The sequence below is a fragment of the Gallinula chloropus genome, assembly GCF_964237585.1.
Source record: "Gallinula chloropus genome assembly, chromosome: 10".
NCBI classification, from domain to species: Eukaryota; Metazoa; Chordata; class Aves; order Gruiformes; family Rallidae; genus Gallinula; species Gallinula chloropus.
In genome coordinates, this window is record NC_140095.1 from 16,561,146 (window position 1) to 16,584,752 (window position 23,607).

At 48.4% G+C, this 23,607-nt stretch overlaps 1 protein-coding gene across 10 annotated transcripts in view; it reads right to left on the minus strand.

Moving 5' to 3' along the window:
* Positions 1–20,784, minus strand: part of EBF1 (EBF transcription factor 1) — a gene marked incomplete at both ends in the record, with an annotated part of 277,955 nt that extends 257,171 nt beyond the window's left edge. For 9 of the 10 annotated variants that reach the window (XM_084268481.1, XM_084268480.1, XM_084268483.1 and 6 more), the window contains 6 exons: positions 1,958–2,026; positions 9,074–9,147; positions 18,362–18,417; positions 18,706–18,769; positions 19,070–19,226; positions 20,651–20,784. In XM_084268481.1, the coding sequence (XP_084124607.1) occupies positions 1,958–2,026; positions 9,074–9,147; positions 18,362–18,417; positions 18,706–18,769; positions 19,070–19,226; positions 20,651–20,784 (554 nt within the window). The remainder of the gene's footprint in view (positions 1–1,957; positions 2,027–9,073; positions 9,148–18,361; positions 18,418–18,705; positions 18,770–19,069; positions 19,227–20,650) is intronic. The other variant, XM_084268482.1, reaches the window with a different exon arrangement.
* Positions 20,785–23,607: the final 2,823 nt, after the last annotated feature.

A 23,607-nucleotide genomic window follows, 5' to 3' on the forward strand; every position in this document is an offset into this window, starting at 1 on the left:
CCTGTTTCAAAAACACGGGGAGGGCTAATTACAGTACTGCTGAGTCAAATTTCTTATACCACTGCAACCCACAGGAACAGGTCAAAATCAAATGTTATTCAAACCACAGTCATATCAACCTTCTGTATCAAAGTCACAATTTAAAACCAAGTGAAGAACTTAAAAGCTTAACCCGTTCACCAGCCAAGCAGGACTCAGTGCGGGTGGTGAGGAAGGGTTTGCATTGTCATCTTTAAATTACATTTAGCTGGCATTTTTTAAAAATAATCTTCAGAATTGCTACCTTTTGCATCAATTGACGTAAATACTGATAAACTGATCGTCGGTAGGAAGTTAAATCTGGTGGGTTTGGGGTTTTTTTTACCGTGTAACTGTTTTCCTCACTTTGCAGGAAGCGTGTAGCAGACAGCATCCCTGGCTTCCATAATTTAAAATGATTTGAAACTAGCAGTTTTGCATACTAGATAGTTAAACAAAATATTTCCGTAAACCTGCCATTAGCATCTTAACATCTCACTTTCCAGTACAATGAAAAATTCATGTGAATTTTGTAGCTTTCATGTCACTCAAAATGCCACTCTAACACCATGTTTATAGTGTTCAACTCTGCAGCAGGCTTATAAAACACATCTCTATACAGGTTTCACTGTGGGGTTTTTCCCCCCATCACTTCTCTTGGTGCTACCTAACACTCACAGGAGATGAAAATACACCTAGTTAAAATAGATAGATAGATCTTCTGAGATTTACACATCTGCAGGATTATTTATTACAGCTAATCAAAACAGCTGCTATAAGCTTCCCAAATACACTTTCTTAACCAAATTCAAACAAGAACAGTAAACCTGAGGGCCCAGGTTTACTGGCCAAGCTCTGCCATGCCCTGGGCACGTGGTACCCAATGCGTCCGATCCTCGTCACCCTCTTTCATAAAACTGGATGCACTGGCACAGAATGTACTTCAAACTTAATACAGCAAGCACTAACTCGGACAATAATGCAAGGAGAAGCACACTCCTCTATTTTTTTGCCCCTATATGTGTAGGTAATTTCCCTTCAGGGTGCATCTGTTCACAGGTTAGTGGAGGGGTATTGCTTTCCCCAGCTGATGACAGACACTTTCAGTACTTCGTGGCCATTTAATTCTTCTAGGGTAATGCTGCATAATAACCTGCTTATCACACACAGCTATGTACGATGAGTCTGGACAATTAAAATGTAAAAATGACTATTTGGCTACCATTTTGCATAATTTGTTAGCACAGAAACTACGCGTGGCTCAGAAAAGCTGAAATGGATGTGTTGTACTACACTGATTTACCCAGTGATGTCAGATTAGCAATATGGATCTGTTTAAAAACACAATAATTAAGACAGGCAAAAATGAATTAATCAACTGACAATGCAGTCAAAATAGTATTCCAACCCAAGAAAATCGCAGGAGGGGGGAAAAAAAACCCCTTACTTTGCAGATCTATTTTTTTAACTGTTTTTATGCATAAATAAAAACCTTAAAATGTAGATGGATTGCATCCAACAGAACTACTGTAGCTAAAAGTGATAATGATTCAAACATTTTTCAAATAAAAGTTAAATATTTATAAGCGCCCAACCACATTTCATAAATCACAAACTATTATTATTTTATTCCTGAAGCTTCCCTGGCACAGCATGTGAATTGAGCCACAGAAAGTCAGAAAGAAAAATCTCCTCTTTATGCACATGAATCAGTTACAAGAAACAGAGCCCTCCAAAGAGCAGGTCGCTCCGTTATCCTCCATATGGCCCTTCCACGGCGATCGCGATTGCAAAGCACAACTAATTCGGTATCAAAAACAAAATTTCATCCGTATATACTCCTAATTCTTCCCCATTAGCAACACAGGGCAGGTGTTTCATTATAATGAGGAGGGGAAGGGGGAAAAAAAAAATGGAAGGAAACAATAGCAGTCCTTACCTGTCAATTATCACTGGATCTGATGGAGTCTCATTTCTGTTGCCACAGCTTTTCTTGTCACAACAGCGGCTACGGAGCAAAAGTGAAAGGATTTAGTGCGACCATTACACTGTAAAATCATCATTACGAACATGGTAGGTTCAAATTGCCGGCTAGAGTTACCGCTCGGTCCCTGCCTGGAAATCAGTCAAATGTAGTGGGTCACATATGGGTTAATTACTATGTTTAACTTCTTGCACAGCTGGTTAGCAAAGGAAAATATAAAAAGAGTGGGGTTTTGCCCCTTTCACAAATAATATCACCCAAAACAGGGAGACCTGCCCATTTGTAGGCTGTTTTCCGTAGGGTTTAACAGTTGTCCCGCATACGCTCGCACACCAAGTAAGGCGGCTTTTCCCCTGCTGAGCCTGGATTTTACATTTGCTTAACGCTTATGTTACATATCCACAAGATATTCCCACTTCTGCACAGAGCCAAATTCTCAGCTACCAGGAAACCTCCCCCTGAAGTCCGAAAGCATCATTATTCCCCCTTGAAGAAACACTGTTGTTAATGGAGGAGCTAAAATGCAAGCGCCATCGGCAGGGGCTTTTTTTATGCTTGAGCATGCCCGTTGCCCCAAGTTTTCTGAGCATGTTAATGATTGCTAATGCCATGGAGAGCACAGCTCCAGCGGCTGGTGCCCTGATACAAAGCAGGCATGTGAAATATAAGCTCCATCTCCCAAAGCACTGCTCCATCGCTGACCTGGAGGCTGGGATTCTTTTGAACCAAGGCAGCTCATTGTTTCCTAAGAGAAGTCAAATTGTTGTTTGTGATGATTCCTTGTCAGGGGTTGTTGTCCATTAGGAGCCGTAAATGTATTGCAGGTATGCTCACAGGCAATATACATGTGTCTGCTCAGGGTGGGAGTCCCTCCTGGTGCATCTCAAGCTGCTGCTGAGCAATGGATGAGGCTCCCCACAGGATCCCTGCACTCCCCAGCAGCAGCCCCTCTAAACCCACAAGACCAAGTCACAGCTACACAGGTGAGCGAAGCCTCAGGCTTTTACCCACCCACCCACCCTAGGAAGGATGCACCCACCTAGCAAGGAAAGCTCCTGTTCGGGGACATCCCTAAACAAAAAATCCTCCGCTGAAGTCAAGGCTCCAAGCAACAAGGTAATATTTCAAGAAGCTGCTGGTCTTCCCAAGCACTCCTGGGTCACCAGGGACCTGCTGGATAAAGCCTGAGCTGCCCCTATGGGGTGAGAGCTGCAGGGGGCTGGGGACAGGGAACAGGGAGCCCCCTCCTGAGGTAGCAGCAAGTGACAGGCAGTGAGGACCACCCTGTTGTCTCTCCCTGGCCAGACCTGAGCACATCACTCAATAAGCTTTCTGGTAAACCTCAACCCCACACAACCATATCCTTGGAAAACACCAAGCTTGTTCTAAATGGCATCCTGGGTACCTGCACATCACCCTTATGTCAGCAGCCAGCTCTGAGTGGCAGGCAGGAGCAGCCACCACTCACACTCCTACTCAGATGAACTATTTTCTTTTCCCCAGAAGGTGGAGGAACATCAGGGCAGGAAGAAGCCCTCAGAAGTGCCAGGGTATATAAATAGCCCTGTTGGGAGTATGACAAAGGTTCTCTTGTGTTGCTGAACAATAGAGTGAATAATATACAGTTACCCACCAAGATTAGCAATAAAGCAACTAACCACACTAAAGATAACAAAAAAAGGGGGCCTTTTACAAAAACAGCCTGTTTAAACATGGTTAAAAAAAAAATAAATTTTGTTTTCAAAGAGAGGAAAATACATAATTCTTTTCACCGCAAAAAGCTTCAAGGCAGCTATTCAGGGCTGAAACTTTTCACAGTTAACACATGTGCGGTATCTTCATTTCGGTGGAAGTTACATTGTTTGGGATTGCCAAAAAAAACTGCTTAATTTTACAGCACAATACCACAATTGATCCACCAGAAAATGCAAGAGCCTTGGCACCCAGAAAGTATTAAAATTTAGGAAGGAATAAAATATGCTGTAGGTAAATAGTCATGTGGAGGTTCGGGGGGTTTTTTTGCCTATAAAAGGACTTGTCATTGGAGTGCAGCTAGAATGTGTGGGGTGAGAAAATTTACCCACAAACAAGGCAATAAAAACTGCTAATCATTTTTAAATGATTAAAATGTAATTAGAAACAGAGTTGGCACAAGTTAAGACAATGCAGTTCTTGTGACTGGAGCAAATCAGGGCTGGTCCTGACATTCTCACAGCAGACTGGAGGGACAGAAATTGCCACACTTACTCAGGCGAGCAAAGGTTCCCAGGCTCCCAGCCTGAGATGGGCAGATATCACCATCCACACACCACCAGGCTCGGAGGCTGGCACCTTCCTGGGGTGCTAACCCAGCTGGAGAGGCAGATGTGGGGACCCAAAGACAGGGATGCTCCGGTCCCACCTCCTGCTGTGAGCAGGATGGAATCAGTGCTGGCCAACAGGGACAACCTGGCTTTGAGAGCAGGACAGGGCTTCCCAGGATTGCACCCCAATAATCCCAAATAATAGTCAGAGACCTTCCTCCTTTCACTGCAGTTAGAGGGTGATGTGGAAGAGGTGCATGACTGGCATGTCCCACTGTCTGGTGGCTCTGTGGCATGAAAGGAGACCCCAATTGTTCTTTCATGTGCTAGGTAATGAATTTCTAAACCTTAGCTTGCCTTTTGCATTTCCCACCCCCAACAGCAGAATCCACCGATTAGTCTACCTTAGATTTCTATGCAGAGAATTAAAACATTTGCATAATTTTTAATCATGCAAACCCCAAGTTTGAGACTTGGTTTCATGGCACAAGAAATGCTTTTTATCAGCTTGCCTTAAAAGTGTGGGCTTTTAGTTCCCACTTTACACTTGGAAAAAAACTTCCTATATATTCAGCGCCCCTTCTCTAAAAGAATTTTAAAATTCCCAGGAGTTTCTTCAAGTCACCCAGAAACCTTCAAGCTCCCATCAAGGCTCTGGGAAAGCGTGGGGAGAGGCACTGAGTGACGGCTCCTTGCAGCCAAGGATGGCGAGGACTTGTCCTTGCTGTCCCTCTGTGACGCCTGTTCCCAAGTGGGGCAAGGAGCCTCAGCTCAGGCACATCACCATCCTGGCCCGCAGAAAAGCCAGCAAAAATCACTTTCTTTGAGGTGGTGATTGTTTTTAAAACAGGTAGTAGTCCTTGATAGTAGTCTCTTGCCACTGCAACCCCTTCTGGCTCCTGCACCCCATCTCTGTCCACCCCAGGTTTACCCCCTCCCATTGCCATGCTCAGGGCCCATGTCCCAGCCCCACGCCATCCCCATCCTGCCCCTCTGCATCCCTTCCACGTCCCCTGGCCACCACCAGCTTTTGTTGCTGCCTTTGTCCTCACCCCAAGCCTCTGGGGACCTGCTCTCCTCCTACCATCTTGCTCCACATCTTCCTCTTCCCTTCCCTGCACCGGAGCATCTCGATCCCTCACTGCCCAGCCCCGCTGTGGGCGCGCAGGAGGTGGCCTCCTCACCCCAATGTCTGGCACCCCCAAATCCTACCATCCCCACCCCAGCGTGGCAGCCAGGAGCATCGCTCACAAGAGGAGCCCTGCTTTGTGTATCTGCGCACTCGGGCTCTCTGCGGGGACAATGAACAATGAGAAATTATGGGGTGGTGGCACGTGGCCAGCGCAAATGTGACTTTCCGATCATGTAGCCGAAAGGCTCTAACAAGTCGTTAGCGAGTCCGTGTTGGAGATTCAGCAGAAGCTCCCAGCGAGGTGGGTTCCATCCCACAGACCATGCGGTTGGGACAACCCCTGCCCCAAACGAGCTCCTCGCCCCAAAGCGTGGAGGTACGGGAGCTTCTCGCCAAAACAGCTGTAAGATTTTAATTTACACAGACAAAAACCATATTTTACTCCAACCTCATTCTCAGAAATCACTGAACCATTTTAGCTGAAACTTTCCAAAGAAAGTCAGCCTGAGGCTGACACCCTGCAAAGGACATTTCAGCCAGAACAGTTTAAGTTTGGCAAAGCTGGAAGCCACTGAAGGTTTCATAATGGAAATTGTTGAGGCAATTTTAACTATAGATGTCCCTCCCCACGCTGCCTACAATACTAATAAATTCCACCGAGACTCTGAATTCTCCCCAGCTATTAACATTTTCGCCAACGGTGTAGGTTTTTATATTTGACAAAACACAATGAAATCCTTTGAAATAAGCAGCCACCTGAAGCAAACCTCAGCCCCGCTTTCCTACTGCAGCCAGGACTCTCCTATACATTTGAATTCTTTGTCTCTTCCGTGCCACAGTCGTAGTGTACTATAAATACCCAGCTTTGTCACATAAATGCAAAGTTTTATTGTGCAGTTAGCCTTGATAGAAAGCGCTGCTGAAAGTTGTTTAGAAATTAAATATCTAAAACAAGCTATTTTAAAATACAGAGCCCTCACTATTTCATGTCTGAAATGAAGAAATTTCATCTTAGGGAGAGCAAGCTGTCTTTCACACCATATGGCTAATGGTAGTGCATAGCAATTAGCTGGGCTGATTAATGGGGAACAGACTCTAATTTTATGCTTATAATTGAGGCTGCATTTGCACCCCTGGTGCAAATTCAGCACATCCCAACTTCCACTTACAACAGGCAAGAAATCAAGAGAAACAGAATGGTGCAGAGAGAGATTTTTTTTTCCCCCTTTTTCCTTTCTAGACCCCTAAAGAGCATCAGATTTGCAATTTAAAAGAGTGTTAGCAGCACAATAGATGACAGATTTGTGCAATAGGGTCAAGCGGCCTGGTAAACAAACAGCACCCTCTTACACATGTATAGGCAGAAAAGGAAACGGGTAATATCTAATATGAGCTGTAAGAAATTTGAATACGTCTCCCCCACCCTGTCGGGAACACAACATTTGCCTACCATGGGCAGATTCTTCTCTTTCCTTTTTTGCTACCCCTCCCTCCACCTTACGGTTATGAAACACAAAGCAAGGGCTGGCAGTAAACAACACCAGGAGAAGAATCAAGCTCCCGATCCGGTGAATTTTAAGAACAAAGAAGAAAGTGTGAAGTGCTTTAATAAAGGGGAAGACCACACATCTTTTCCACCATCCCAGAAAGGAAATAATTGTGTCTCAATCAAAGTATTTTGAATGGCTGTAAATCTTTCATAGGGTATTTGGCCTTCTGGGTAAAACTCAGCCCCCCTGTGTAAAGTTTCAATTTACTTCTTACTCTTCACGTCTCTACAGTATTTTTAAGAAAGTTAATGCATGAAAGTAGGTGACTCTCACCCTGGCACAGAGGGCACAGGGAGGCAGGCAGATGTACTTCTACCTCCAAACCTTGCGTATTAAGAATCAGGAGTCACTCCGGACTAACAGGGGATTCAGCCCCTGACGTTGCAGGCACTTGAGCATGTGCTTAATTTTACTCACGGGATCAGTCCCACTGTTTTACTGGTCTGCTTACAGGAGAAAAGCAAAGCACGCACTTCAGCCTTATCAGGTCAGGGGCCTCCTTTAATATTTCCATGAATTGTTCCTAGCTAGGTATCTAGCGTGAAAGTGGTGCTAATTGGGCCAATGAATTTTAGGGCAATTATGAGTTGTCAGCAGGACTGGGTTTCCACTTGGAAAAGGAGAACTGGCCCCGAGTCCTCCACAAAGCAACACTGCAGCTCTCAAGGGCAGCAGGAGCACTTCTTGGAGATACCCATCTGCTCTGATACTTCCCAGGCCGTAACGGGTTATCTTTGGCCAAGCCTAGCTGAAGCAACCCAGAAAAATACGAGGTGAAAACTCAAATCCTGCAAGGAAGAATTTGGGGGGCAGTGTGGGGCTTTGCTCAGGCTGGCAAAGCAAGGAGATCAGCTCCTTTTCTGCCAGCATTGCAGGACACTGCCCTGGAGCAGGGTTTTATCAGGGAGGAGCTGTTGTGGAGGGCAAAACACACAGATCCCCGACAGTGAGAATAAAAAAAAAAAATTAAAAAATAAAAATCAACCAGCAGAGAAGTTTCCATCTGAATATTTTGCTTAAGACTGTCCCCCACCAGGAAACCCTCATCCAAGTTCGTTCCCTTAGAAGTGGGTCCTAGTTTTTACCCTCAAGTTACTCCTTTTTAGCAAATGTGTTTTGTAAAAGTTACAACGCATGCAATGGCATTTTTACAGTCTTAAAACAACTGATTGTAACAATGAGCTTATGCAAGAACCCCTCGTCTTCCACCAGGGAATTAATTTTCTGCCATCGAATAACATGTAACAAATGATTTTATTTTTTTTTTTCAGACATGCAAAAAACAGCCACTAACTTAATGAGATGGCAAGGTCAAGCTCTCCTAGGTGTCGGAGGGGTCTGTGGGAAGACGCTGCCTTCTCTGTGGTAAAAACAAAGTCAAAGAGGCTTCACGTATTTCAATCAGCCGGAAAAGAGAAGGAAGCAGCTGCCCGTAGCAGAAGTACGGTGTTCAGGAGAGAAGATTATCTTACTGTCCTGAATTTAAGTGACCAGCCCCAGGAAGGCTGGTTCTGGGCAAGAGAGCACAGGGCAGAGCCAAGTCTGCACTGGGAAGTTTAAAGAAAATCAACAAGTCGACATCTTTCCCATGGAGAGGTATCACCTGCTCCCCTCCAGCCGAGCAGGGACCTTGTGTGAGCAGCAACCGGGACCAAGTGGGTGTCCTGACACAAGTCTCAGCACACATCCAGGGGAAAAAAAATTAAAAATAAAAAAACCCAACCAACAAACTTACTATTTTTCCATCTCACTGAGGAGGTTTTGTTGGGAATCGGGGACAGAGAGGTTTATTGCTCGAAGACTATAATTGACGGTTAAATTTGGTGAGGGGACCTTCTGTGGGCTATGGTGCCCAAATGAAAACCAGTAGCGTTCTGTTAAGAATAACTCTTTATAAATAATTGAAAACTAGTGTGACGACTGAGACCTTGCTGCTAATTACACACACCGAGCTGTGTTATTTTGGGATTGTTTAATGCAAGAAAGATAAATTTGAGTCCGAAAATAGCTGCAGGTTCAACCTAGATTTTTGAGAGACGCGTTCATCTTCTCATCACTAATTAACTGGGAGCGGGGTATTTCTTACCTGCACATTATTTCATGCGTGAGCAGAACTCGGCACATTTCTGGGTTCTTGTCTTGGCCTTCATATACTATCGCCTAGAAACAAAACACATTTTTAGCTGTGCATCAAGTTGAGTTTGGAGGAAATAAAAATGCATCGCAGTAACCCAAGGTGCAGCCCGAATTGGAAGCCAAGTCGCAGGGTAGAGAGACCGTGTCTCCACCAAACCTGCTCCAAGACTCGCAGTCAGAAAACAACACAAGCTGAGTACAGCTAGATTCCCTCCTCTCCGTTGCACATCTTTCAAGCAGTGTGTAGGATGGGGTTTTTTTAGTAGTCAAGACAACCACAATTTTCTTTTCGATTCAGAATAAAATATAAACCTAATAGCATTAAAGGAAGGAAAAAAATAATAAAGAAACAACAAAAAAAAAATCAGCAAAGCTTGGCATACTTTGGGTCCTATTCATTAAAAAAAAAAAAAAGGAGAGAGAGAAGAGAGAGCTCATGTATTTTTAATTACAAAAGCTGCACAGCCCAAGCATTTTCCTGGTAGCTCCTGAGAAAGCGGCTGGGCCTGATTCTCCCCTTGAACCTCGTGATCCACCACTTGCCAGAGAGCGACTCTGGAGTTACAGGGATATAAATAAGTGAGAGGCAGCCCTACCAGAGCAGAGGATACCAAAACAAACAGAGGATCAACCAGCTTGAGAAATTTGACTCTGAGATACCACGGGGAGAATCCTTTAAGGTAAAACCGTGGAAAGACGGTGTATTCGCATTTCATGAAGAGTCTACGCTTGCACCGCTCCCACCAGCAGAACCAGTGGGGACAGCGAGGGATCGGCATTACATGCTAACTAGGTTAGAGCTCACAGCCCGCTCAGCTCAGGGCTTCCATCCGATCAGGACAGAGTTAAGTTTTCTAACCACTCCTGGGCCTGAGCATGAGCTTCCCAGCCAACAAAACAAGCATGAAAAGAAGTTGCCTTTGCAACAGCATCTTTTGATGGCACAGAGGTTCCTAAATCTTTGAGGGTGCCACTCCAGGTGCTGGGATCAATGGTTAAAGCCCCAGCCTCAGAGGGACCACCCCTGCATGTGAGCATCACCTCTACCCTTCAGCCTCTAAAATACTTAAGGAGGAATTGTGGAACAAACTCTGCAGATAAAATGACATCTGATATGGGTATCCATAAAGCTAACATAGTGAAAATAAAAACACAAAAGGATGCTTTTTGGGCGAAATAAATTTTAAGGAATGAGACCACTTTGAAATGGAAGTGTGGAAAACACTCAAAAAAAGATAAATTCTCTTAACATATGATGAAGTTAAGATCATATGAGCAGCTTTCCCAGTGCTTACAAATAGAACCCTCTAGTAGCAAGAGGTGTTGTACCTCCAAAGGGTCCACAGATCTCAGGACGTGTAAATCTGAAGAAGCCTAAGCTGATTTTAACACCAATTTAATTGTAATAAGCACTATGAATATTAAGCATTATAAAAATATTTAACGATTCTATAAACAATATCAGGCTGTGTTATCTTTGGTAGTTTCATTTTTCTCATTTCTGTTCTGCTACGTACGTTCCCCTAAAACATGACAGAGGGGGTATTGCTGATAAGATAAAACAGAGGCTGCTGGTACTATTGCAACTACTGGGTATGGAGATTCACCTCACTTCTGCCCCATCATTCCCACCAGCCGGGCACAAAACTTGTGAATCCAGCTCCTGTATGAAAGGGAGGTGAAAGTGGTGACAGGACACATGCACAGTCCATGGAGCGCAGAATGAGGAACCCCCCCTGACCCCAGCTTGGACCCCATGTCCCTGCTCAGCTTCAGGCCCACACCTTGAAGTACTTTCACATCAGCACCCAAGAGAGCTACAGATGGCCTGCAAGAAGCCTTGGAAGATGGCACTACATCCATGTGTTACATCAGGAGGTGGGACAAATTCAGAAGATCCTCATCTCTGTGCGTTAAAGGGGAACATGGGGAGAAGCTTCTTCCAGCCAAAACCAGGGAATCAAAGTAACCGCTGACAACTAATAGGGTCCGTCAGCGGGAGCATTGCAAAGACTCCAGAAAACCCCAGTTCAGCTTCCACCTGACAGGCCAAGCATGGGGAAACCTCATGGCACCTTTTGGCCTAAATCAATAATTAACAAATAAGCTGCCCCTGAGAGCGCAGGGCATGGGGGTACTGAGCAGATCAGCCCCCGGGGCCATCAGTGCAGCCAAGTGCCTCCAGTCCCCATCCACCTCTAGACAATCACAGCATGACACGGGGGAGTGGAGCCTGAGAGGGGACTGCTGGGCTTGGCTCGTTCTTCTCAGGCTTCCAAATATTAAAATAAATTTACCCAGTATGAGTTACTTTATCACCAGGGAAGCTGAGGAAGCACTAGAAATGACACACCAGAGCACAGAATTTACTTTCTTTTTTTCCCCCTCCCCTCTCTTTTCCTCTTCTCTTCCTGCTGCTATGCTTACTTAACCTCCAGGTACCCGCTTAAATAACTCAACTAAATAGCAATAATGAACGGGCAGAGTCAACACTGTGGTACATAATCACCTTGTCTGTTGTGTTTAGCATCAGTGATCCCTTCCTTGTGCACATGACATTCTTCCACCTTCCTCTACATTAAGGATTTGCCTTTCATTTTATCTGCATTTAATTACCAACATTGTACCCACGTCCGTTTTGTTTTCTCCCCGCTAAGCGCAGATGCTCCCGCAATACCCTAATTCCTGCAGGAATTCCTGGGAAATTCTAGGAAGCAGGAGGGATTGCTAAATTCATCTCGGAGGGACTCATCCCCAGCTCCTGTTCCTATGTCCCAATTCACTTGTGCGAATGGGTGTGCAAACCGCCAACTGTTTCCCTCCGTGAATGGCTGCCCCAGAGCATCACAGACACTCCACCGTCTTGCAAACTGCGCAGGTCTAAAGCATAAATTCTACAATTAGTTTCAAAAAGGAAACAGGAACTGGTAAAGTTTCAGATCGTTATAGCTGCCAGAAGTGTTTTTACAGGAAGGGTCTACAGTGTTGCTGTTGTGAAAAAATTTTAGCTTTAAGATTTGGAAAGCTACTCTTTTAACAAAACTATCTTCATTAATTTTTTTTTTTTAATAGCTTAGGTTTTGGGTTTTTTTTTCAAGTTCAGGCTTTACAGCGGGGTGATTGCAGCAGGATTCCTTGTCGCACTAACATCGCCGTGATTTTGCCAAATAGGGATCACATTAATGAGAGATAAAGTGAAAGTTACAGTGCATAAACTTAGACCACAGCGGAGCTAAAATAAGCCTGCAAATACACATCAGGATTGCACAACAAAACACCAGCAGAGGAAATGCAAAATTATAGACTTTGGGGTTGGGCTTTTTTTTTTTCCCTATTTGTTTACTTTGTGTAGTTTTAACTCGGCTGTACTTCATAAGCGTTCCAAAGTAGTTGTCCTTCTCCGGAACGACTTAAATATTTCCCCACGAAATTCATCTTCCATTTTGTAAGCCATTACTCACCCAAGTAACCTTTCTACAAGAAGTTCCAGTGAGTAACAATCACTTATGCACAAACGAATTTCAAAACCAGGCCCCCAAAAAATTAGTGTCAAAATATAAGAGCTTCCTCACTGCCATTTAAATAAAGCTGCATAAAAAGTTAAATCAAATGCAATTCACTGCTTCCCAGCAAGTGAAAATTACTAACTTGAGCACATTGCAGTCATTTCTTGACGACAAGTGCATCCGACAATTCACCTAAACTTTGCAGTGTCAGAGCTCATTAAAAATAAAATAAAATAAATAAAATGGAGGAAGGGGGGAAATATCAAAGTTGCAACTACAGTTCTTGTTTAACCCACTTTTCCACCAGTAGAGACAGCAGGAGAGAGCGGTAAAAGACTTGACGAATAAGTTGGAAAAATAGAGCGCCACATTTTGTCCTATTCCTGAATAAATCCAGATTTATGCTGGTACAACTGAGGGCAGAATCATCTCGTGGTGTCAGTTTGCCAGTCAAGCAATCCTGCTTTCTGAACTGGACGAAAAATAATCTTGAGGGAATGAGATCATAGTCATTATATTATTCAGTTGTGTCACGGCCTTGATTTTAAAACAGTAAGAGAAGGAGAGAAATCGCCAACGTGCATCAAAAATCCACTGGCTTTCACATCCCTCCTCGGTTTCACAAAACAAACTATCTCCCTTATTGAAATAAAGGAGAAAGAAAAACTCATTAAAATGAGGGTCTTTTCAAAAAAAGAGAACTAAAATGATTTGGAATGACATATACAGCCGTACACACAGAGAGAAAATAAAATCCTGGCCCCACCGAATTCAATAGGAGCTTTGCAATTGACTTCAGATGGGCCAGAATTTCACCCAGAGCGGATTATGCTTGTATCCGCTATATATCTACGCAGAAAATACTGTGAATTACATTTATTTGGCTCCGAATCCTTAACCCTTAACCACCCCAGTTTTCACCCCTTCCCCAACCAAATTTTCGCCTCATCCCAGGGAGGTCGATGCCGGACGAGTAGCGCGGCGCTGGGTCCCAGGGCGAGCACGGGTAGTTCTTGCTGCGTCTCTCAGTGCACAATTCAGTAGCATCTAATTATTTTATCCTGTCTCCCTCTGCCTTTGATACACAGCCTGCTTATCGACGTATTCACACAAATTAGATAAATTTATCTCTCCTAATATGTTCATTTTTAACGGTTTTCAAACATTCACATGGAAACAGCTCTAGCGTAAATATCCCAGAACAAATGGCTGTATATTATACAGGAGGGAGCAGTTGGGCTGCCAGACTGGGAATGCACCAGGCCATCTGGCTCAGGCAGTCTCTCCAAAATCCTCAGCTTTGTTTTCACCCTCAGACTCCAAACAACACATTTTCCACTGTGATGAGTTTACATTTTCCCAAACACAGGTCCTGATCATGCATGCAAATTCCAAACTTCTCCATTCCTCTCTGTACAAGAAAATTAAAATCACCTGCACTTCTGACATCTCACCAAAGGCACAAGAAAGCTGCTAAAATCTGGCGCAATGTAAACTTTCCCCGTCACAGGGGTTAGGTTTTGTTTTATGTTTGTGTGAAATTTCTCTGAGTCTGCCGAGGTTCCTCTGAACTTATTGATAACATTTTTTTTCCCATGCATGTAGCTGCCAGAGAAGGGCCACGCTACGCACGGAATAGAGAGCTGATCAAATATCTGCAGCCATCAGAGAGTGATAGAGAAGTCAACAGAAAAACCATTTGCATCCAGAGTTAAAGTACTGGGGGCGGGAAGGGGGGGGGGAAGCAAAACATAAACAGAGTCTAAGTCTGAAGGAAGGATTTTTGACTCATGAGGACTCTCAGCAATAGACAATAGCTATCGTGCAAAACGTATGATTTTTAAGATGCCTGAGCCATATTAGCATCCGTTATATCTTATGGATGAGAACGGCTGAAGGAAAAATGGGTGGGGAACAAGTATTTCAGATTTATTTCCTCCATCTTTCCTAATAGTGAAATATCTCAACTTTATGAAAATACAGCCGAAGAAATAGAAGGCATCTCTTCTTCTGTAAATATATTAAAATCCTTAGACTTGCCTAAAAACTCCAGTTTTATTAGAGCAGGCATATTTCACAGTTTGCAGGCAATTTCAGAATGCATCATTGTTAGAGCCAGACCTACTGTGCTAGGAGCTGCTGCTTCACGGAAAGCAACAGCTATAAAGTTTGGGATCCTACGAGGTTTTGAACACATTAGGAATGTGATCCCAACATAAAACGAGGTGCCAAGATAACATAAAAGAAAATTTAATTAAAGCAGTATTGACGCCAAATGTTGTTGCCCTAACCAAAAAGAACTTCCCCGCCACATTCGCGATTGGTGCGTAGGATTTACAGTTTTCAAGTGATGGGGGCACGTTTTAGAAATGAAGCGAGACCCCCTCAAAGGTAATTTAATTCCCACCTTACCCAACACTTCTCTGGGGCCAGCACCACAGGCCAAGCACGTTATCCCAAACATAACTCGAAACGATGCACTTTGGGACCAATCCCGCACGGCTCTCCGAGTTGAAGTCCCACAGCCCAGGCTACCAAGGAGCGCCCGTGCACCAGAAGCTCATGTTTTGAGGCAGCACACACAAGTTTCATACTACACCCCAGACCTGCCCTGGGACGTGGTTCAAACAAAATTCTTGGTTACTTCAGTAGCACCACTCTGCAGCCCCACTTCCCATACTGCATCACAGCTGGTGAAGAACACACACACACACAGACCAGGACACGTAGATCTCCCTATGCCGCCTACCACAGGACTCTCACCGTGACTTTCCTACTTGGGCACAGCCACACAAACAAATCCCTGACTTATTCTGATGGAGAACTCTCTAGGAGCAGAAATATCTACTGTTTATTACATCCACAGCATCTGGCATAGCAAAGCCCTGCCTGTCTACCTGCTGACATATCACACGCTGCTAAGGGGACATTGATGTTAAATCTATGGGTGGCAATCCTACAGACAGAAGTCTAGGTCTGGTTTGCAGAATGGCTTTTATTTTACCTTACCTAACTTAATAGCCCCCAGTCATACAAAACCTTGCCATTTATAACTGTGAGACAAAGAGAAGACATTTAAATATATAAAATATATATAATTATTTAATATTTTTTTAAAAGAGCCACAGATACCTTCCTGTGTGATCTGGGGAACCTAACTCGTTCAAGCTTTGCTTCTGTGGGATTTTTAATTCGCCACCAGAAACCTCAGAGTAGCTGTAATTTCAGTCTGGGAATTCACGACTATTGAGTGTGAGAATGTGCGTGTGTGAGCATTGAGAAGATACTTGCCAGCTGAAACATGTACGCTTCTGCAACAGTTTCATTTAAAAGTAATCATTTCATTATCCAATTTGTTCTGAGCGTCACGCATTAAAATACTACACCTTCAAGTAGACTGACAATATATATTTAACTTTCATTAAAAATTAAAGAATTTTCAGAGAGTCTTTGCAATACTTAATTACAGTTTGATGATTTGAAAGTTACTTGAGAATCTCCTATAAAATTCACTGTCGTAAAATATAAATGATATATTCAGCATTCGGGTGAGCTGCTGTCGTGCGTTGTACTTCGCTTCCTAATAAGCACTCAGTGGCCAAAGCGGTCACAACTCTGAAATTATTTCACTTTTAAAAAGAAAGAATTAAAAAGAGAAGAAGAGGGAGAATTCATTCCCCCCACACACACCCCTCCCGGCCCCCCAGAAAAAATCAGAGCAGCACATGGCACGGTTTTGACATGACAATGCCCTATTTTTCATAAGCAATTAGAGTCATGCCTAAAGAAATTATACTCATGAAATTAATACGTAAGCAAACATGTTTGCGTCGAAGTTTTCTAATCTAAGTTCAGAGAGCTTTTGTTCCTGACTCCTCACAGCTCAACTCGACTGCGCTTTCCCCAAAAATCTGTAATTTGCACTAACTTTGTTTTTGTAAGACTTCCTGAAATCAGACAGATCTTTTTCTTCTTCTTCTTCACCGTGAGTGTGCTTTAAAGCTACATGGTGGGTTTTACAAATAAACTGTATCTCGGGGTGGGTTTTTTTTTTACCTCCTTTCTCTCCAAAGACCCTCTGATGACTTGATAATAATGAGAGACCAAGAGGTCAAACAGTGCCTTAGGATGAACTCTTCATATGCAAGATGCCTTTGTTAAGAAAATTATTTTGAATCCGCTGCTCTACATGAGTTCAAGGCTCCTGTTTTCAACAGGATTATGAACAGAGGCTTTTGCGTTTCCGTAATGATAGGAAAGCTATTTAAAGATAATATTTATTGATAGTTTCTCTCATGCGGGCTGCAGCGAAAGCCATAAGCTCCAAAAGGACTAAAAACAGAGTTCACGTATCAGGAAGGTTCTGTTACCTTTAACACAAACTAACCAATTTGTGCCTGAAAAACAAGGGACGACAGCAAATGCTTTCTAAGATTCGTTATTAGGAAGGGTACGTTGCTGCTGGTTTAATTCCTGCAGGAATGGGCTCTGTTTGGAAGTGCATAGTTTAACAGAGTTCAGATGCACAGTGGATTCTCTAGTAAAATTCATCCAAGTTCCTTTTCGCTTTTTTTTTTTTTGGTCTTTTTTTTTTTTTTCCTCTGTTGAAAGACAGTCTTCAATAGCAGGAAAAGATGTTTTGGGACCATCAAAGAGAGTTTTCTAAAACAAACTCAGCCCTTAGAGCTTTATGTTTTGCTGTAGAAAAGAAACCCAAATACAAGCCAAGAGGGTTTTTTTTTTCCCCTGAAGACAACATACAGGGACTGACTTTTCCTACCGCTACAAAAAAAATAAAAGAGAGCTCAATGTTTTCCTTAAATACAATTTAAGAATTTCTTTTAACAAGTAAAACAGATTAGGAAGGGGGGGAGGGAAGTATCTTAAGGATAAAAAGGCTTAAAAGCCTTCAAAAGAAATGTAGCATAAGAGCAAAATATTCTGACAAGACCAGGAGAAAAAGCCTAGAGTAACATTTATTTTTTAAAAAGCGAGAGAATCGATTCGTTCGGATGGTCCCGCTGTAAAAACACCGGTCCCGCCCAGCGCAGCGGTTTTTACAGGTAGGCGCGCACGTTATTCCTCTGCCCGGGGAGCCGAGGAGCGAGTATAAAACGCGGGTTAAGCCACTGACGTGCTCCGCTGCCCCGCAGCCCCCCCATCCTCCCGAGGTCCGACCCCGAGCTCGCCGCGTTTCGGGGGGCTGCCCCGACGTGCAGATGCGGCGCTGTGTGCTCGCGGCTCCGGTAACCCAGGAACCCGGCGGCAGCGCGAAGCAAGAGAGCACCGAGACAGCCCCCGCGCCTGAGCTGACGGCGTTCGGGGGGCCGTGGGAGGCCGGAGGTTAATTCGTACTAATTATGCGGCAAAGCCAGTCCCGGCCCGGACTAGGACGGATGAAGGGTCGCCTGTGTTTTTCAGAGCTCCCAAGCCCGGCGGCGGGTAGGGTCCCGCGGGGACCCTCCGCACCGTCCCGCAGCCCTGACGCCGAGGTCGGTCCCCGCTGCTCGGCCCTGCAGCCCCCACCGCTGTGCGGAGCGGGGAGCGCGGCCGTGCACCGCGGGAAACGGCGGCCCCTTCCCCGCCGGGGCAGAGCCGCTCGCGGCTTCCCGACGGGGGCGGGTTTCACCTCCGCGGGCCGCCCCGCCGCGGTGCCGGGGGCCGCCCCGACGGCTGCCACCCCCCCCTTCAACACACACCCCCCTCCTCCGCGGGCGTTCCGCAGCACTTACCTGTTTGGTCATGGAGTCGATGAGTCGGACGTAGAAATCCTGCTCCGTCCTGATCCCTGAAACAAGGCAGAGGTGTGAGGAAAGGGGCCGGCGGCAGCGCGCCGAGGCTCGCCCGAGGACTCGGGCCCGCCGGGGGTCCCGCCCGGGGCCGCTCGTGTCCCCGCTTGTGTCAGCCGCGGCCGGGCTGAGCCCAGGCACCGAGCGCAGAGCTGCGCGGAGCGCAGGGGAGCCGGGGTAGTGGGTCCCCGGCCTCTGGTGGGCTTTCCAGCCGAGGAGGCAGCGGATGGGCAGCTGGCGGCGGTGGGGGGGTGGTGGGGCTGACACCGGGGGCTCCCAGCCCTTACCATTGCTGTAGAGCAGCTGCAGGCGGTAGTGGATCCCGTTGTTGGTCTTTTCGCTGTTGGCTTCCTGAAGTCCAAGAGGACAGGGGAGGCCGGAGGAAAAAGAAATAACAACATATGAAGCTTTTCCATCACTCGCAGGCCGGGATGCTCTCGAGGCTGGACGGGGCAGCACTCGGCCCCCTCCTCTGCCCCCACAACAGCAAAGGACCGCGAGAAACTCCCCTCTCCCGGGTGCCCTCCAGGCCGGGGGGAAAGCGGTGGCCTCGGCTCCCGAGATGAACCCGGTGCCGCGGCCCCAGGGGGAGGAGAGCGGGGAGGGCCCGGGAGAGGCGGCCGAGCCCCCGCGGGACGCCGGGCTACTCACCTTCTCCTTCTCCACGAAGCCCACGAAGGCGGTGCGCTCGATCTCCACGGGCTGCCCCTGCCGGTCGTACAGAGCCAGGACGAAGTGGAAAAAGTTGGACTTCCTCAGGTTGGAAGGAGGCTGCTTCTCGAAGTGAGCCCGGGCCAGACCCACTCCGCTGGGACCAGAAACACGCGGGTTAGCAGCAGCCCCGACGACGCGGCCTCGCGCCCCCCCTCACCCTCCCCCCTCTCTCCCAGCCGGCTCCCGGGCCACTGCTTTCTCCCGCCGGGACCCGGCTGAGCTCTCCCGGGACTGAGCATCCCGCCTCCTTCCCCCGAGTCGCCCCCCGGGGCTCTTCCCTCCGGGCCCGGGGGAAAGGAGTGCTCAAACGCGGCCACGTCGAAACCCCGCAGAGCCGGGAGCGCTGCGCAGACCCGACCCCATCCCGCCCCGCGGCGAACAACACCCCCCGCCGCCATCAAGGCACCCGACACCAGCACCCACCAACCCTCCCCGGGGGCCGTGCCCGCTCGCAGCCGGCCCTGCATGGCGGGGGAGCCGCGCTCAGCCCCGCCGGCGCGTTGCCCCGCGGAGCGGCATTGGTCCTGCCACTTCTCAAACTCGGCTCGAAGCTGTCACCCGAGCGCCCATGTGCCTTATCTTTCAGTTTCAGTCCTGCGAGCCTTTCCTCCCCTCGCCGGAGCGGTGGGTAAACACCCCGACGGCAGCCCAGGAGACAACTTGAAATATTTCAGGGTTGTCCCTACAGAAACTTTCCCTTCCTTAGAGGGCTCCAAAGGGAGGGGTGCGGGGCGAGGTGGGAGACACCGGGAGATGTCAACACTAAACTTCCTAGCTGATGCCGGCTCCGGGGCTCAGGCTGCTCTACACGGCGTCAGGGTTTGGTTTTGGCTTTTGGTTGGGTTTTTTGTGTCGCTTTTTTATTTTTTAAGCGGAGAAGAAGAAGGGGAGAAGGAGGAATAAGAGAGAAAGCGAGTCTGGGCGCAGCTTCGCCAAATCCACCTCCTATTTGAAGGGATTTATTTTTTTAAAAAAATCTAAGATAAGTGGCAGTGGTTTTACAAAGGGGCTTCGAATTAAATTTCTCCTCGAGAAAGCTTTGCAAAACTCCTTGCTTATCAGAGGAGAAGAAGGGAGGCTGCTGATCCCGACGAGGATAAGAAAGCGAGGTAAAGAAATATATTTTGGATACATCCGTGCACTACTTATCGGAGGAGGAAAGTGTCATTCGGAGATCTTAGGACTAAATCAGCAGCAAACATAGTTTGGAAAACTCCTTCCTTCGCGCGAACACAAGGGACTAGAGAGATTAAAACCCACCGATTCCTACCTAGCGAAACTCGCCGTTTCCTTCATTATTAGTAATATTATTATTTAATTTTAAAAATCATTCCTACGGGACGAGAGGGATAAATATTTAACTGGCGAGAGATCTACGCGAAACTCACTGCTGTTAGCAGAGCTCCAGAGCCGGCTTTTTGTTGGCGCAGGGGGAAAGGCGCTGCCCGCGGGGAGCTGCGCTGCAGGCGGCGTGCGCCCCGGGGCGCGGAGCGGGACGCGGGCGCGGAGCCTGCCTACCTCTGAGCGGCCGTGCTGGCGTCCAGGACGCCTGCTCCCTGCATCCACGTCCGCACCGCGTTCATCCCCGCGCCGAGGGGCTCTTCCTTCATGCTGCTCCCACTCCGCTGGATGCTTTCCTGAATCCCAAACATGAATCAGAAACAACGGCGCAAATCTTCCTTCTTTACTCAAAAAAAAAAAAAAAAAAAAAAAAAAAAGTGATAAAATCGCCAGGCGGACTGTTATATATGGGTTTTTTTTCTCTCTTTCTCTTTTTTCTCTCTCTCTGCAGCTGATCTCTGGAATCAAAGCAAGTCAGAGAAAGCAAACACAGGCACGCACGTTAAAAAAAAAAAAATCCAGAGGCAATCAGAGCCCGGGCTTGTCGCTGCTGTTCGCTGCGTGTGCAGTTTGTTTGGGTGCTTGGAGGGGCTCGGCGGGGTGCTGGGGGCTGGTTGCAGCGCTCGCAAGCCGGAGGAATACTTGAAGTCCCTTTTGTATGAAGACACCCCTCGGATGGCAGCAGGCAAGGAGGAGAGGAAAAAAAAAAGAAGAACACAAAAAAAAAATCTCAGATGGCAGTTTAAGAAACAATAGGACGAACGGGAGCTGCGGCAGGCTCTGCTACATCAAGTGTCATTTTCCAGTGACAAGAGAGGCAAGTTTCCCCCCCCTCTTTTTTTTTTCCCCCCTCTCTCTTCTTTCTTTCTTTTCTCCCTCTTTCTTCTCTCCTCTCCCAGCCGAAGCGCGCTCTCCTCTCTCCTTCAGCCGCGCAGGAAGCGAGTTGCCGGAGCCGGGCGCACGCCGGGAAGGGAGCGAGAGGGGCGCACCCGCGGCGGCGGCGCGGACAGACGGACGGAGGGAGACCCTGGGGCTCCCGGTGCCCGCGCCCCCTCCCTCTCCCGCAGCGCCGGGGCGGACTCGCCGTCTCTCCCTATGGGAGCCACTTTGACTGTCCCCGCCGCCGAACACGAGCCCCGCAGCCCCGGCGGGCGGGGGGCGGGGTCGTGGTCGCCACGCCCCCTCATTTGCATAGCGTCACCTCTTCCCCCCCCCACCGGTGCCGCCGCCGCCAATGGCCGCCCGCAAGGCGCCGCCGCGGGGGCGAGGCCACGCCCTCCTCGTTAGCATAGCCCCGCCCAGACGCCCCGGCCGGCCCGGGGGAAAGTTGCCCCGAAGCCCCCCCCCCACCCCCGGGTGGGGGGGCATTGACACAAACGCGATCGCGCCTTTGTTCGCCGACGAGGCGGCGGTGCTGCTCCTCGCCCGGGCAGCCCCGGGCCAGGTACCCGCGCGGGGATAACCGGGGGGGATATGAACACGGAGGGGCACCCCGCTCCCCGCACCGACCCCCGCACTCCCAGTGACCGGGACCGGCCCTCGGAAACAGAGCGTCGCGGTCCCGCATCAGCCCGCGGCCGACGGGGAAAAGCGGCAGCACTAATTGCCAGGGTGGCCGAGCCCTCCTCGGGCAGCCCCGGCGGGTCCCGTCTCCTCCCAACCCCAGCTCCAGGCTGCCGTCCCCGAGGACCGGCTGCCCAAAGTCGGGCCTGTCCCGCCGGCGGTGCCCCCTGTCCGAGCCCGGCTGCCCCGGGAAGGAGAGGCCGCCTCACGCAGCGCAAACCCCGCTGGAAACGCGCGTGGGGCCGGACCTGCCCCGGGTCCCGCCAACTTTCCCCGCTGCCAATCCCCCAAATCTCCGCTGAAACCCCACGGCTCGTCGCGGTTCCTGCCCCGTTCCCGGGCAGCGGTGCGCTGCTTTGCGGCAGAAACACGCGGTTTCCGAGCAGGACAGTCCATGGAGAAAGTCCGCTTTTTTCTCTAGGAAGTCCGATATATGTTTAATTATTTTTTTTTTTTTTTTTTAAGAAAAATAACAACAACAAAACCAATTCCCGGGGAAGCGCTGGGCTCGCTGCGCGGCGGCGGAGCGGGCGCAGCGCCCGCACCTCTCCGCCGGCTCCCCGACCTGCTCCCGTCGGTCTTCCCGCACGAACCCCCACATCTTTCCTCCCGCGCAACTCGCCTCGTTGCCGAGCCGCTCCCCCGCGGCTTTTGCCGCGGAAGGGAGCGTGCAGTGCCAGCTGCAAAAGCCGGTACAGCCCGACAAGCCGGGCTTACTCGCCCTCCCCAGGGTGATGTCACCCCGCGGACCCCCTCGAGGGGTCCCTTCGACCCCGCTTTGAGATAGGCAACCTCGGAAGTGCCTGGGTTATCCCAGAATTGTTCCCGCGCCCCTCCACACCTCCTCCGCGATGTGCGGGAGATGCTGCCCCGGGAGCGGCGTGGAGGCGGGAGGCTGCATCCCCCCGGCTGCTGCCCGCCCCTTCCCAGGGCTGCGCGGAGCCCACCGGGCCGTGCCGAGCCCGCAAACACCCCGTTTGGAGCACAGCTAAGGGCCCGGGAGCTGGCCTGGAGAACAGCCAGCCTAGGTACGTAACGTTACAGACAGCGGTACACAGCTCCAGAGGCACCCCAAGGCAGCCTCACAACACTGCAGGACCCTCTTCCAGACACCTGTACGTCACTTTGGGTGCAACGGCTGCCCGAGCACAGCTAAGCCTCGGCTAGAGCGCTGGGTCTCACAGGCAGACACACAGCGAGGCGCTGGCACCAGCCTCAGCTTTAGGCAGGTCCACAAAACATCCACGTCCAAACTACCCTGCGTTCTCATGTAGAGAGCAAGTTTTCACATTCCCTGCAGATGGTATTTGAATCTGCACATAATCCTACTGTGTCATATCGCTGGGGTATGTGGAAGAACACAGACCGACAGCCATACATGAATATTTATGCCCCAGGTATTGCATAGGAGTACTTTGGCCCCTGCAGTGCTCCGGCTTATTGGTCTTCTTCAGGCTGCTGCTCTATCGCTTGTATCATACCCAGCCTAAATGACTCCATGGTGAGATACATTTTGCAATTAAAAGCTATTTGCACCTGCACTGATTGCTCCTTTCCCAGAGCAGGGATCT